The 15,417-nt window shown below is 47.7% G+C and overlaps 1 protein-coding gene and 1 long non-coding RNA gene across 7 annotated transcripts in view; one reads left to right on the forward strand and one right to left on the reverse strand.

Moving 5' to 3' along the window:
- Nucleotides 1-9,401, forward strand: part of CTCF (CCCTC-binding factor) — a 58,131-nt gene extending 48,730 nt beyond the window's left edge. For 5 of the 6 annotated variants that reach the window (XM_029049641.2, XM_029049642.2, XM_029049643.2 and 2 more), the window contains 2 exon segments: nt 5,546-5,710; nt 7,735-9,401. In XM_029049641.2, the coding sequence (XP_028905474.1) occupies nt 5,546-5,710; nt 7,735-7,919 (350 nt within the window). In that variant the 3' untranslated portion in view covers nt 7,920-9,401. 6 annotated transcript variants of the gene reach the window in all.
- Nucleotides 9,402-11,132: 1,731 nt separating this feature from the next.
- On the reverse strand, nt 11,133-12,817 carry LOC114806448. Its single transcript, XR_003754487.1, has 2 exons — nt 12,708-12,817; nt 11,133-11,421 (listed from the first exon to the last, which is right to left on the reverse strand). It is a non-coding gene; the product is annotated as an uncharacterized LOC114806448 (long non-coding RNA).
- Nucleotides 12,818-15,417: the final 2,600 nt, after the last annotated feature.

A 15,417-nucleotide genomic window follows, 5' to 3' on the forward strand; every position in this document is an offset into this window, starting at 1 on the left:
CTTGCCTGCTGGATGACCTTGGGCAAGCCACTTCACTTCTCAATGCCGCAGTTTCCTCATCTGTAAAGTGGGGATTGAGTTCTGTTGCCTCCTTCTTAGACTGTGAATCCCACGTGGGACAGGGACCGTATCCAACGTGATTATCTTCTGTCTACCACAGAACGTAGTGTGGTGCATTCTACTGTTGAAGCACTCACTTATCCACCTTCCCATTTTCTTCTTCCACCTGTCTGTAAATGTATTTCATCATTTACCTCTAGTGAACTCCTCCAAGCACTTAGTACGGTGTTCAGCACATAGTGGGCGCTTGCTAAATAGCAAAATCCAGATCCCATGGAGTTGAATCACATAGATGTAATTTCTGGTATTCACTTTCACTTCCATTTGACCTACATAAAGACACCTTTTTCCCCTCCTGTTGCTGTGGCGGAGGGGACTTTTCCACTCCTCTCCCTCTTCCTTTCCCATCCACCAAAACTGTTGTTTTAGGAATGGCAGCAATGTAGCCATCCGAAACAAGAGAAAAGGGGGAAGAAAATAAGCAGGGGAGCGGGGGGAAAAAAATCTGTAGTACTGACCACGAAATGAGCTCCAGAGACAGGTTGCTAAACTACCTGTAAGTAGATGCAACAGCTGTGCTATCTTGCACGTCTAAGGTGTCTTGTGTGCTGGGTGTTGGAGGTCGGCTTATGCGCCAGGGAAAGAGCAGCAGCTCTAGCATCCTGCCACGGGAGAGTTGCCTACTTCAGACAAAAATGTACTCGGAGCATTGTGTTTTTGGAAACCACCCTTTTGGTTGATCACCAGCCTGACATTTTAGGGATTATCAAAGATAATTTATAAACCACAGAGCCACTTTTCCAGACTTTTTTTAAATAGCATTTATTAAGCGCTTACTATGTGCCGTGTGCTGAACTAAGTATTTGGGTAAACATGTTAATCGGGTTGGACATAGTCCATGTCCCACATGGGGCTCACAGTCTTAATCCCCATTTTTTTACAGACAAGGTAACTGAGGAACAGAGTAGTTAAAGTGGCTTGCCCAAGTTCACACTGCAGACAAGTGGCAGAGCTGGGATTAGAACCCAAGCCCTTCTGATTCCCAGGCCCTAGCCACTAGGCCATGTCTGTCGGCAGCTTCCTTTCCCACTGAATTCTTAGACTGGGAGCCCAGTCTGATTCCCAGTGCTCCATCCATGAGGTCATGCTGCTTCTTCCACCTGTGTGGTTTACCTCTCTGTTAGGTCAGACTAACTGGACTTCACTCAACCCCTTTTGGGAGCTGCCGGGCTTCTGAGTTATGGCTGCTCAATTTCTAATAAAAGAAAGGAATCTCTGCCTGTGTGTGTCAGTGAACCAGTGGTTTGTTGTGATATTTTACTGGGGTGCTTTTTTGTGCATAACTTACTGAATAACTCAGGCCCCATGTGTGATCATCCTCGACAACAGTGAGCGCCTATGGTAGACAAGACCCTGGGATTAAGGCTAGTGTTTTGGGAATCTTAAGTGGGTTCCGATGTACAGTGTGTAGGACTTAAGGTCCTGTTGTATCCCAAAGGGTTAAATACTTCCAGTTCTGTAGCTGACCTGAGTATTCTGTATCTACCCCAAGGCTTAATACAGTGCTTGGCACATAGTGTATGCTTAACTAACACCACGTTGCTGCTGCTGCTGCTGCTATTCTCCCATCTTGCATGGGTTGTTTCTCGCAAAAACTCACATCGTAGCACTCACCGTGTCCAGCGCGAGTATCTGCCCCAATAGTTCCTTCCAGTGCTGCAACATGTTTTATCCAAACAAGAAAGCTGGGGCAAATGTTGCCCTGTTCCCTAATGATGGGCTAGTTAAAATGTGTGGTGCAAGCATCTGTTCTGGCAGAATAGAATGTATATTAAATCTAATATCTTTTGTCCGCTTCCGCCCTTTAAACCTGAAGTTCTGAAGATTCTTCTGATGGGAAAATCATTTAAGCATCATATTTTTTATGGTATTTGTTAAGCACTTTCTGCGTGTCAAACACCGTTCTAAGTTCTGAGGTAGATGCAAGTTAATTCAGTTGGACACAGTCCCTATTCCGCAAAGGGCTCACAGTCTAAGTAGAATGGAGAACAGGAGAATTGAGGTGCAGGAAATTTGTGACTTGCCCAAAGTCACACAGCAAGCACTTGGCAGGGCCGGGGTTGGAACCCAGACCCTCTGACTCCCAGGCCTGTGCTCTTCCCACTAGGCCACGCTGCTTCGCATTCTGATTAGTTTTGGAGATGTGGGCTACTTTTGAGTGTTAGCCCACAGTGGCCTGGGAGTCAGCAATCCCAACACTCTTGCTAGAGCTGGGCAGAATGATACACCAAACCACCCCGTCTGGCTCACTGGCTACTGTCTGTGTCACTCTTCTCCTCCAGGCCCACCCAGAGAACCTAGGTGTGTTCGTAGGGCTAGAGGTCAGAGACTACCCTCTTGGCAACAGAGAGAATGGGGAGAGTGTGAACTTACTGGTTATTCACAAGCTCCTCCTGCCTCCCCTTTGGCCGAAGCTCACATCTGTTTCAGTCCCAGAAAATTCCATAGGTACCCTAAGCCAAAATTGCAATTTAAAGAGGATGAGGTATCTGACTTAAAGCATTTTGCCATATGGGAAACTTACTCTGACTGAGCAGTGAGCAGCTGATTTAGGGTGACACCTTTGCTATTTTGCCAATTTCCTCTAACCAGGGTGAGGTTGATCCACTACAGTTTATATCATTACTCTGTGTGGCCATTTTGAAATAGCCACTAATGGGGACCTCTGCCACTTTTCTTGGGAAGCTGCTCCAAACCAAGTCTCCCCCCACCCACTCCGTTTCTAATCTCATTACTTTGGAAAGTTACTGAACTCTTGTCCTAAGTCAACTCATGGAAACCAGGTTCTAATAATAAAATGGTATTTGTTAAGCGCTTACTACGTGCCAAGCACTGTTCTAAACCCAAGATACAAGTTAATCAAATTGTCCCATGTGGGGCTCCCATTCTTCATCCCCATTTTACAGATGAGGTCACTGAGGCACAGAGAAGTTAAGTGGCTTGCCCAAGGTCACACAGCAGACAAGTGGCAGAGCTGAGATTAGAGCCCACGTCCTCTGACTCCCAAGCCCGGGCTCTTTCCCCTAAGCCACGCTGCTTCTCATTGACGTTCTGTTGACGTATGTTGTAAGCATCGTAAAATACAGGACCGATTGTTTTGAGCTCTTATTCTGTACAGAGCACAGTACTAAGCTCTCGGGGGAGTAAGAGTTTGTAGATGAGATTCCTGCCCTCAAGGAGCTTGCAGTCTAGTAGTAATAGTATTTATGAAGCACTTAGTAGGTGCAGAGCGCTATACTAAATGCTGGGAGAAGAATACACGGGTGAGCATTAGACAGGGTCCCTGGCCCTCACGGGGCTCACAGTTTAAGAATTCAGTGGGGAAGGAAGTTGCCGACAGACATGTAAGGAGAAAAGAAAACAATAAAAACCAAAATCAACATAAAAAAGCTGAGGACAGCATTAAATACAAAATAAAATGTAGGGTTCTGGGGCTAGAAGAGCAGTTGCAGGTTTCTCACGGCACAAGAGCTCAACAGGCACTGAAGTCTATGATGGGCAGGATTGGTGGGAGGGGAGCAGGGGGGGAAGCCCCCAAGTGCATAGCTTGTGCAGAAGAGTAGGTATTGGGTCAGGAGAGGAGAGATTAGCATCATGCTTCAACCCCATGGTGCCAGGTAGGAGAGCCTTGTGTGGGCTGAGATTCCTGGGCTGGACCCAGACCTAAACTCGAGAGGGTAGACCTGTACCCAGGCCTCAACCCCCACCAGGCCCGGAAGGAGCCAGTGGCCCTGCCAGCTGGGGCCACACACTCCCAGTAGACCGTGCTTGGTGGAAGCTGCTGCTCCCCTGGCCTGGAGGAGCCCAAAATAGGGTCCAGCCGGTGCTGTGATCCTCTGAATAAACTGTGATCTTCAGAGATCCAGGAAATGTAAAGTCCCAGGAACCATCCATGTCTGCTTAAAGAGGTTGCAGATCTGATTCGGTCAATCAATCAATGGTCTTTATTGAGTGCTTACTGTGAGCAGAGCACTGTACTAAGTGCTTGGGACAGTACAATATAACAATACAATATAGAATAATAATTTTAAATGCTCACTGATTTTTCTCTCCCCACCCTGATTTGACCCTCCTAAGTGAGCTGGCAGTAACTCCTCCCTGGTCAGCAGACAGGAGGATGGGGCAATGGTGACTTTCTTTGGCGGATATTTCAGACAAAAGGGGGTTTTGGGCCATGGGGACTTGCAGGTGCTTTGGGGGCTCGAACTTCAGTAGACCTGACTATAATGGCAAAAAGGAGGAGGGTGAGGGTAGGTTGAAATCCCTTATTTTAGAGTACTTAGTCTTACACTTAATCTGAGCCAAGTACTGGGGTAGATACAAGAGATTCAGATTATCCCTGACCCACATGGGGCTCTCAGTCTTAAGATGACGTGGAGAAATACAAAATAACATCCCTCCAACTTATGTTGAATTTTGCACATTGTTTTGCTTTCTCCTTATGTGTCTGTCTCTTCCCGCCCCCCTTACCCCACAACCTTAATACCTAGATTGTGAGCTCTTTGAAGGCCAGGGACCCAAATTCTCCCCTGCGTATCTTTTCCCAGCATCGAGTGCAGTATTCTGCATGCAGCAAGTGCTTAATAAATATGACTGATTAATAAATACTGTTACTATTACTACAGAGCCATCATTTCGTAGAGCAGGGAGCCTGATCACTTTCCCAAAAGTGCAACCATGAAGCTCCAACCAGAATTTTAGTGCTCCCTGCCAAGGGCCTCATGAACAATCAAGGGGTCTCTCATGAAGGCCCCTGGGAGCAAAACCCAGTCAAATGGCTTTGGAGCGGGTGCAGGAGATTGTAAGGGTCTGTGACAGAACAAGGTAAAATAAATAGAGCTGAGGGAACTTAAGCTAGAAACCAACCCAAGGCTTTGAGAATGGTTTCTTGAGGGAGTGTTGAAATTCCCCCATCCATTGCTTAGTATTTAGGGCTGCACAGAGAAATGAAGTCTCCCTTAGTGGCTTGGCCCCACCTTGACCTCAGGGAGACGGGTTCTTTCCCCCCCCGCCCCATTTCTGAGGATCCAAGAAGCTAGGTAACAGTAGTAGATTGTGTATCCATATATTCGTTAGGCATCTGTGTTTTCTAAATTGAAATGTCTTCCTTTCATCATTTAATGCAAAATAATGACTCCTGCTTAGGAAATGCATGGGTTCCAAAAAGACTTTAGTTTTCCATCTTTCTGGGCCAGTATGGTACATCCTGTCATGCTCGTACATTCTCTCTAAGTGATGTCCCATTCAAACTCTGTGACGTAAGAAGGTGTGGGGTGTTCCATGCCCCAGCCAAAATCCAGCAGGGGCTTAAAAAGAATGGACTTTTCCCAACAGAGGTTGGGGGAGGGTCTGTGGAAGCAGACTCTATCTGAATGAACTGATGGCTCTGTGTTTCCTCCCTCTTTTGATCCTCCCATCTTTCAAGAAGAAAATGCCGAACCAGATCTGGATGACAATGAAGATGAGGAGGAGACGGCAGTGGAAATTGAAGCCGAACCCGAAGTAGAGCCAGTGACCCCAGCCCCGCCGCCAGCAAAGAAACGGAGAGGAAGGCCACCGGGCAAGGCCAACCAACCTAAACAACCCCAGCGTAAGTTGCCATGCCTGTCCCAGAGGGAGACCCTCATGCCCTCCGCAGTTCCTCTTTCCTCTCCCCCACACCCCAGTGCAGGCACACAGGTTCTAATTTAGCACAAGAACAGCCTCTGAAATCTGCACTTTCCTTTAATCTAGAAAGAAGAGTCAGTTAGGTTGACATCAGGGAGGAGCATTTAAAAGGCGGTTCCCATGAAAACAGTCCCCTACTTCAGGCTAGGAGAGTGGAACCTGTTTCTATGGGATGGCTTATGCGGGACTCTTGTAGGGTGGGGTGGGGTCCTTCACTCAGGCCAGCAAAGAGGGGAGCCGATTTTAGAGTTAAATTATGTGGAAGAGTGAAGAAACAGTTTTTGTCTCTGTGTGTGGTAGTTCTTGGGAGGAGTTAGGATGGGGGAGGCAGGGGTAGCTGCTTGGTTTTTATGTGGGTGCGAGTAAAGAGTTTTAAGTGGTTCAACGGCTGTCTAAATCTAATGAAATGATAGTGCTTTGCAGAACTGGACGAGATTGAGTTGCCCCAGGACTAGCCCCTAAGTTGTGGCAGCAAGTTGACAGGACCGTGGAAGAGCTGCCTGTAGAGAGAGAGAAGCACAGTCTCTTCTGTTGAGGAAATATTCAGGTTTCTTAAAGGAGGACTTTAGGGATGGCCTCGCAAGTTCAACGTTTTGTTTTTGTGAGTGTCCCCAGGGATAGCGTTCGTGCATTCTTTCAGACTGTCAAGAAGCAGTGTAAAGTAGGGCACAGAATATATTAGAACAGGCATCACTAAAGTGTGCCTCCTCATTTCTAACATCTCCACGGGCTTCTTTTGAAAGCTTTAAGTCTTTCTTTTTTTTTAATTTTCCTATGTGGCTTTCTTTCGGGAAAATTCAAAAATTATTTTTAGAAGCCATTTTCTCTTCTACTCCCCCTGTCAGCCCCTCTCTCTGCTTAAAGTCTTTAGGGAGGTGGTGGCAGTAAAATGGCTCACTCCCAAAGCATCTACAAACATTCCTGGAGAGTGGAGCATGACACTGTCTTTATGAGGTCGGCCTGTACTCTGGTTATTCGGGAGCAAAGTAGAGGGCGCTAAGGCAGCTAAAGAGAGAACAGGATGTCGGTTCTAATCCCTATTTTGGGATAGGTTCCTTCTCTAAAGAAGCTTTACCTCCCTCTTCCCCAGCTGGGTCAAAGACCCAAGGAAAGCAGAGTTTGTGATGCCTGGTTCAGGAAGTGTGTGAGGGCGGGTCTCCCCACCCCTGTGTGTTAGCTGGGTCTCTGTACATTTGAGCACTGCAAGGCAGTGGATGGGAAAACAGCTTTGTTAATGTTGGTATTTGTTAAGCGCTTACTATGTGCCGAGCACTGTTCTAAGCGCTGGGGTAGACACAGGGGAATCAGGTTGTCCCACGTGGGGCTCATAGTCTTAATCCCCATTTTACAGATGAGGTAACTGAGGCCCAGAGAAGTTAAGTGACTTGCCCAAAGTCACACAGCTGACAAGTGGCCGAGCCGGGATTCGAACCCATGACCTCTGACTCCAAAGCCCGGGCTCTTTCCACTGAGCCACACTGCTTCTTTGTTCTGCTGGAGTGTTTGTAGAATCTGTATTCTCCTAAAGGAGCAAAAGAAAGCCAGTTTCATTCATTCCTTCAGCGCCTAACAGGGTCTTTGTAAGCCCAGATTCCTCCAAAACATTGCCCCGCTGCCTGCCACAGTAGCAGCATGCTGTACATCCCGTTCTCCCTCGCACCATCCCCCTGCAGTGTTCCTGGGAGCGGCTGACTTAAATGGGGAGATGGGGAAGGAGGTTTGGGGCTACGGGAGACTTCTCTCCCTGTAGACTGTAAGCCCGTAATGGGCAGGGAGCGTGTCCACTGATTCTGTGGTATTGTGCGCTCTCAAGTGTTTAGTACAGTGCCCTGCATGTAGGTGCTCAGTAAATACCACTGACAGATTGACTCTGTTTTAGAAGTCAACTCATGGCTGGTATTGAACTTTTTTTGTTCCTTTGTCCCTCTTTTCCATCCCTACTGCTAGCTACAGCAATCATTCAGGTGGAAGACCAGAACACTGGTGCCATTGAAAATATTATAGTTGAAGTCAAGAAAGAACCGGATGCAGAAACAGCCGAAGGCGAAGAGGAAGAGCCACAGGCAGCTGTAGCAGAAGCTCCCAATGGTGACCTCACTCCGGAGATGATTCTCAGCATGATGGACCGGTGATGGAGGAAAGGCTGTGCTCGTTGACTAGACTGGCCTGGGCTGTGTTTCAGCGGCTCCAATATACCTTTTTCCTTTTTATTATTTTTCTTGGCTTTGGGAAGTGCATCATTTTAGACCATTTTACCAAAAGTACTGGGGAGTCAAACTTCAAAGATCGTGGGAGATGTGGCTGGTTTTTTTGTTTGTTTGTTTTGTTTGTTTTTGGTTTTTGGCTTTTGTTTTTTTTTTTTTAAACTAGAACTTGCCATTTTATGTTAGCGTTTTCAGATCATGAGGCTGAGAGTGACTTTTGAGGCCTAGAGGGTTTTCTGTGAGGTGCTCAATGCTTTTCTGCTCAGTACTACTATGCGATGGTGGTCCAAGGACAGTTTTGACACACGACCAGTTTTAATACAGAAGTGGAGAGACCGAAGCCCTGCGTTCATTATGGCAAACCACTCCAGCAGTGCCACAAGGCTTCCCGAGCTTCTACGTCATCCTCCCAAGAGAGTTTTTAATTGTAAATGCAGACTTGGGAAAAGGGTCTTAGACTTTAATCCATTTTTGTTTTGGCTTTCCCCCTGACTTCCTGTGGTTCGGAGTCAGCCGCACACCAGTAGTATGGCATGCTACGATTGGTTTCTGTCATGAGCACTTTGCTTCTCGGCAAAGTATTTGTAATGGTCAAGCTTGTAAATAACTCGTTTTTGTTTTGTTGGGGTTTTGTTTTTTTTTTTTTTGGTTAACACTTTAATCTTTTCCATTAAGAAGTTGGACAGAATGAGTTAGATCCAACTTTTTAATTCCTTGCAAGTGAATTGACAACAGATTCAGTAGTTTGTGACTGTGGAAAAAAAGCTGTCTGATAACCAATCACAATTACTTAAGAAAGAAAAGGTGCCCAGCCTGTCACTTGCTGAATAACAGAAGTCACAAGGGCAATCTTGATTCCGAGCACTTGGAGCTGGCATTTGAAACTTAATTAATTCTCTTCCGTTCTGATTTCACACCTACACTTTCTTTGCTCTGTTTTGTAGCTGTATTTTGTTTCATGACTTCTATGGTGAAAGCAAAGTGGCAGTTGTAAGTGGGTCCAGTTCCCACTGCCGCCCTGGAAACCTGGGCCGGGAAATCTGACTAGGTCAGTCAAATTTTAAATTATGGCTCTTCAAGAGAAATGTGAAACAAACACAAAAAACCAAACAAAAGATGCTTGTATATGAACTGTCACATGTTAAAATATGTAAGCTTTTTATAGAGCCAGTCTTGCTGATTTCAAACCAATTTTTCTTCTCTGTATCGCTTTTAAGAGAGCTATCAGGTTAGCTACCAGATTCTAGGTTGATGCATTTTTGTACTTAGCTGTACTGTGTGATATTTTTCATTATTTTAGGAAGCCGATATGAGAAACATTATAAAATATGTAATGGGGTTTGAAAGCTAGGAAGGAGAATATACTGCTGTACAGCTAATAAATAATAACGGATTAACATGTGCTCACGACCACTGGCTTCGTTTGAACTGTGTGAAAAGAAAAACTCGTTGCCTGCCTGATACATTTTGTTGCCCGTGGCTGTCCTTCAAGCTGTGCGCCAGCTGCCGCGGGCTAGTGTGTCCAGGTTTTGTTTTCTTCCCTACACGCGATCAGCATGCCATGTTCCTTGGCGAGGCGGTATCTGCGCTGGCATATGGACAAGCCGGGTCACATGCCTCCCGTTTTGAGAAACCTGCCTGGGGTTTAATTCTGGGAAGTGTCAGAGGGTCGAGGAAAGTGGACTGAAGGAACGGTTTCCAAGTGCCCTCCCCACCCTCCCTGTTTGGCGAACTTATGGCAGAAAGGGCTGGTGTAATAGGGTGTGTTAAGTTCCAGTCACCAGAGCCCCAGTTGAAAGTTTGGCAAGAACTGGGTAATGGTCTCCAAGGAGAGAGGTTGAATCTCTTCTCTCTTCTTCCTCCTCCACCCTCCCCCCCCACCCCGCCCCCAACTCCCCGGGAGGGCATTTAGGGGCAAAGTGGAATGGACATCTTCTAGCTCCCTTTGGGTGCGCCTTCCCCCCGCCACCCCCACCCCCAATGCCCCATTGCCTATACAAGGCCTCTAGGGACTGGTCTGATGAGGTGTCTGTCTGGGCTCCACCCCTTCTCACCAAGCCATGGACTGTGGGAGCTCATAGAATGGTGAGAGCTTGAGCTTAGTATTTTAACCAGGAGTGCAGGGGTCTTTTCTGTATTTCTTTTTTCCATCCAGTTCACCCCAAAGGAGTGCTTAATATAGTGGTGGGGACATAGTAAGCACTCAATAAATGCCATTGATTGCTCCCTCTTTCTGAGAAATAATTCAGGATCCAGACCTATTGACTTCCTCAATTTGCCCAGTTTTCCCCGTGGTCCTATTTCTCTGTCTGGTCCTTCGTACTGGGGTAGAAAACTTTTCTCCTTGGTGTTTGCTTTCCAAACTGATGTTGGTGTGCTTAATCAATCAATGGTACTGGAGTGCTTACTGTGTGCAGAACACTATATTAAGCACTTGGGAAAATACATTGAGAATTGGTAGACGTGACCCCTCCCCACAGAGAGCTTAGTCTACAGACCCACAACCTCCCTTTCAGTCTCCCCTTTATTTCACTAAAACCATCCTAGTTCTCCAGATTGGGCCTGAGTCACATATTCAGCCTTCCTTCACTTTTTCTTTTCTTTACCTTTTTTCCCCCTTCATCGCTTAATACTCACCTTACTGGTGATTCCTGTCCTGTGTTTGGGATACAGGTGCCCTTGGCCTCTGCCAACTCTAACCCAGTAAGTCCCTTGGAGCCTACTTCCTGCTTTTGCTGCCTGCTAGCTGTGCTAGCTCGGGTTCTGATCAGTGTTCGAGCATTCTTGAGCTTTCCATCTGGCTTATTACGTAACATTTACTCAGCACCCTGAGAACATAGAAAAGACAGTCTATTCCTGAGAATCCTCTAAACCTTTTCCCCTCCAACCGAGGCTCTTGCAGTGATTTTTCCCCTGGGTAGATTGCCACTTGTTTCCAGTTGGGCCCCATGTTTGTTCAAACGTGTATCCTTCCTGTCCCGTTCCGTCGAGGTTGCCCGAGTCGGTGCCGTCGTCTGATTCACCAGCATAATTACCAGCCGTCCCTACAAAAAGGCGATGAGGTACTGAGGCCAAGACACCTACACTCACACACTCTTAATCACTGCAGCTTCATTGCTTGGTTTTCAGTTCACTTTAGAATGGCATTGTTACATTGATTTTATTTATTTTGTTGAGAAGTGTTGTTCCTCCATTCTGCTCCCCACATTCAGCGCGTCTTTTGGAGTCTTGGGTAGGCTCACGGAGTCATTGGGCTTGATGAATCAGTGGGACCTTACAGGCTCTTGGAGTGCCTGCGTGGTTCCAGACACTTTCCAATAGGGGGTTCCTTTATGTAACCCAAGGCTGGGTCAGGCCATTAGTATCCGTCTTCCATTCTTCTCATTTCCTTTCCCAGGTCTCGGTCACAAAGCGATGTACTATACCAACACTTGGGAAAGTACAACAGAAGCAAGGGACTCATTCCCTGCCCACAAGGAGCTTACGGTCAAGCAGGGGAGGCAAGAGTAGATATAAGTAGAAGACTGTATAAGCGATTACACGTATACACACAAGTCCTGCGGAAGAGGTCGAAAAGGTGGTGGAGGTGACAGTTGGGTTGATATGACTCAGGAAAGGCTTGTTAGAGGAGATGGGATGTTCGGAGGGCCTCAAACTGGGAGAGCTCTAATGTCTCGGATTAGTGAGATAGGGAGTTCCAGGCCGGGGAAACAGTTGAGTGAGGTGGGAGGAAATGCCTCTACCAACTCTGTACTCAACACTTTGGAAGAGTACAATGAAACAGTGTCCTGCACAGAGTAAGCGCTCAATAAGTACCACTGGGAGAGCCGAGAGGAAGGAAAAGTTAGAAGGTTGGTTTGGGAGGAACAAAGAGAACAAGTTGGGGAGTAGTGGGTGAAGACAGTAGATATATGTGGTGGAGTGAATTGGGGGTGAATTGGCAGAGAGCCTCGAAGCCTACTGTGAGCTGTTCTTTGCTATGGAGGGATATAGGAAACTGAAGAGGATTTTTTAGGGAAGAGATGTGAGATGGGCAAAGCAAGAAGATGAGTGCAGCAATGTGGCATATAAATTGGAGGGGGAAGTGGCTGGAGATGGTGAGGAGGCTGATATAATAGCCTAGCTGTAAAACAACAAAAGCTCATCCCAGGGTGGTTGTAGGTGGGTAGAGAGATGGGCAATTGTGGGAAATGTTGGGTTGGAAGACCCAAAAGGATTTAGCAGCAGGTTGAGTGTAAAAGCTGGAAGGTAGTTGAATGATACCAAGGTTGTGTCTTCTGGGGCAGGGAGAACGGTGGTAACATCCACAGAAATAGGCAAATTAGGAGTGGACTTAGGAGGAAAGGTGAGTAGTTCAGTTTTACACAGTGTGTGAGGTTCCAGCGGACATCTAAGTGGACACATACCAGAGGCAAGAGAAGTTGAGGGATTGTAGGCTAGGTAAGAAGTCAGGAGTCACCCGCATAGAAGCGGTAGCTAGAGCCATGTGAGTGGATGAACTCCTCGAGGGTGGTGATAGAGTGAGAGGAGTAGGGGCCCCAACAAGGCTGCCCACTCCCCAATTTGAGCATGAGACAAACTTGGTGGAATATTGAGGGGCCTCTGAACCCCACTTGGGAGTAAGGGGGTGCTAGTTAGTAAAGGAGAACAGAGGAAGAAAGGAGGAGGGAAAGGGCAAGGGGAGAGTGGGAGGAAGAGGGAGGAAAAGGTACTCACCAGGGCTTCTCTTCCTCCACTGCTGATTTAGGTTCTTGCCCAGCAGCAGGGTTGAGCACGGGTGGCTTGGGTTAGGAGGGGTGTGGCGCACAGTTGTTGGGGACTGCTGCTCCACAGATGACCCTCCAGAGTGGCATAGATGTGTCCAGCAATAAAGCAATCCTTTCTCTGGTCCCTGCTCAAAATTCCCATATATAGGAGCGGTCTGCCTCCTCGAAAGCCACCAGAAATAGCCACAGGACACGTGTCCCTCTTGGCTGGGCAGCCTCTGAACCTTGGTACCGATGTTGGCGAGGCACCATGGGCTTGGAGTCCAGGTAAAGGGCACTCGGTCGAAAGGCCGCGCGACTAAGCAACGCTGTGCTGCTTGATGAGGCCCAGGCACTCGGGTGAATCTCAGCAGAACTCCGGCTGGCACAAGGCCCCCTCCTTGTGGGGGTTTGGAACAGAGCTGAAACACAGTTGCTTCTCAGCCGAAGTCTGCCTGTGACAGGAGGGTTCTGGAACTCTGGACCCTGAGCCTCAGGGGAGAGCTAGAGAAGTGACGGCAGCAAGCTCCCCCACCACCTCGTCCTCCTCCTCCTCCTCCTCTGCCATCATTTAGCTCACCTGAGGCTCTAGTTTGGATGGCCTGCTTTTGGTCCAATGGCTGCTGGCTGATGGCAGCGATGATTGAGTGACAGGTTGGGGGGCGGGGAGGCAGCTCCCCACCCCTGCCATTGGCCCCAGGGTAGAGGCTGAGAGCAGCTCCAGTTGGCTTTGTGGCCTGGTGAGGCCAAGGGGAAGCCCTCTAGTTTTCCAAACCAGGCTGGAGGCTAGCGGAGAGCCAAGTGTAGCGCGAGCTACCTCTTGGTTCTACCGCCAGCTGTTTGGCTCTGAGAGACAGGGTGGGCCAGTTATTTCCTGCTCAAAGAGCTGTGGAGGTGGACTAGAGGACCTAGATCAGAGCCTGGCAGGCCACCTACAGTTGGGGGCTGCAAAGGACTACAGTGAGGAGCTACCTACAGAGGAGCTCTGTGAGATGCTTGCTCAGTCCCTGGTGTGATGACTACTCAGCCATTCTCCAGATTGTTTAATAATAATAATAATTTTAATGTTGGTATTTGTTAAAAGCTTACTATGGGCCAAGCACTGTTCTAACTGCTGGGGTAGATACAAAGTAATAAGGTTATCCCACATAGGGCTCACAGTTTTAATCCCCATTTCACAGATGAGGTAACTGAAGCGCAGAGAAGTTAAGTGACTTGCCCAAAGTCACGCAGCTGACAAGTGGTAGAGCTGGGATTACAGCCCACATCCTCTGACTCCCAAGTCTGTGCTCTTTCCACTAAGCCATGCTGCTGCTGCTTCTTTACTATGCTATCCCACTGCTCCATGGCCAAGGTTTCCCCTTCCTCCCAGGTGTGGTTTCTAGCTGTCTACTCTCTCAGTGGGGCAGTGGCCATCTACTTGTTTTGTTGTCTATCTCCCCCTTCTAGATTGTGAGCCCATTGTTGGGCAGGAACTGTCTCTGTTGCCGAATTGTACTTTCCAAGCGCTTAGTACGGTGCTCTGCACACAGTGAGCACTCAATACATGCGATTGAGTGAATGAATGAGTATCCTGGGTCTTGAGTTTGGGGACTTAAATGAATGTTGTGTTTCCCTGGTGCTCAAGGCAAATTTATCATCCTGCACCTATCCATTTAAAATCCCTAATGCCCTTTATCTTGCCCCTTCCCTCATGGAGGAGCTTCAAGTATGCCTATGTGGTGTGGGGATAGGGGTGAAGAATGTTGAAGTGATTGACGTTTGAATTGTTTTGAATTTTTTTTTTAATGGTATTTAAGTGCTTACTAAGTGCCACGGGGGAGAACTAGAGAAATGACAGCAGCCCATCTGCTGCCTGGGCACCTCAGAGTCCAAGGTAGCTACCAGGTAATCAGGTTGGACACAATCCATGTCCTATGTGGGGCTCACAGTCTTTATTCCCATTTTACAGGTGAGGTAACTGAGGCACAGAGAAGTAAAGTGACTTGCCCAAGGTCACAGAGCAGAGCAGAGATTAGAACCCAGGTCTTCGGACTCCCAGCCCTGTGGTCTCTCCACTAGGCCATGTTGCCTCCCAAGTAGGAGAGCACTGGGATTTCTCCACCACCCACCCCCTCCTGCTCTTGTGTGTGAATAAGTGGCTAACAGTAATAATAATAATAATAATAACTATGGTATTTGTTATATGCTTACTATATGCCAAGCACTGTTCTAAGTGCAGGGTAGATACAAGTTAATCTGGTTGGACACTGCCCCTGTCCCACATGGAGCTCACACTCTTATCCCCATTTTACAGATGAGATTCCTGAGGCTCAGAAAAGATAAGTGACTTGCCCAGTTGGGGTCACAGCAGGCACGGGGTGGAACTGGGATTAGAATCCTGGTCCTTCTGACTCTCAGGCCTGTGCTCTATCCACTAAGCCATGCTGCTTTTGTTACCATTTTTCTGCTGGGAGTGAAGTTCCAGGCTGGAACTATCTTAGTCTGGTTCCACTTGAACCCAGTGGATTGTCCTCAGATTTCCTTGACGCGTGTAGTGCACCTGGGATAGCTAGATGCAGGCAAAACTGGTTTGGGCCACCTCTCTTGTGGGAGGAAGTGGAATAGTTCTGCTTCCCCGCTCTTCCTCCCCATTAACCCCCTGTAGAGGTTCTGGGTAACCTCGAAACAGCCCCACATAA

The sequence above is a fragment of the Ornithorhynchus anatinus genome, chromosome X1 (genome assembly GCF_004115215.2).
Source record: "Ornithorhynchus anatinus isolate Pmale09 chromosome X1, mOrnAna1.pri.v4, whole genome shotgun sequence".
Lineage (NCBI taxonomy): Eukaryota > Metazoa > Chordata > Mammalia > Monotremata > Ornithorhynchidae > Ornithorhynchus > Ornithorhynchus anatinus.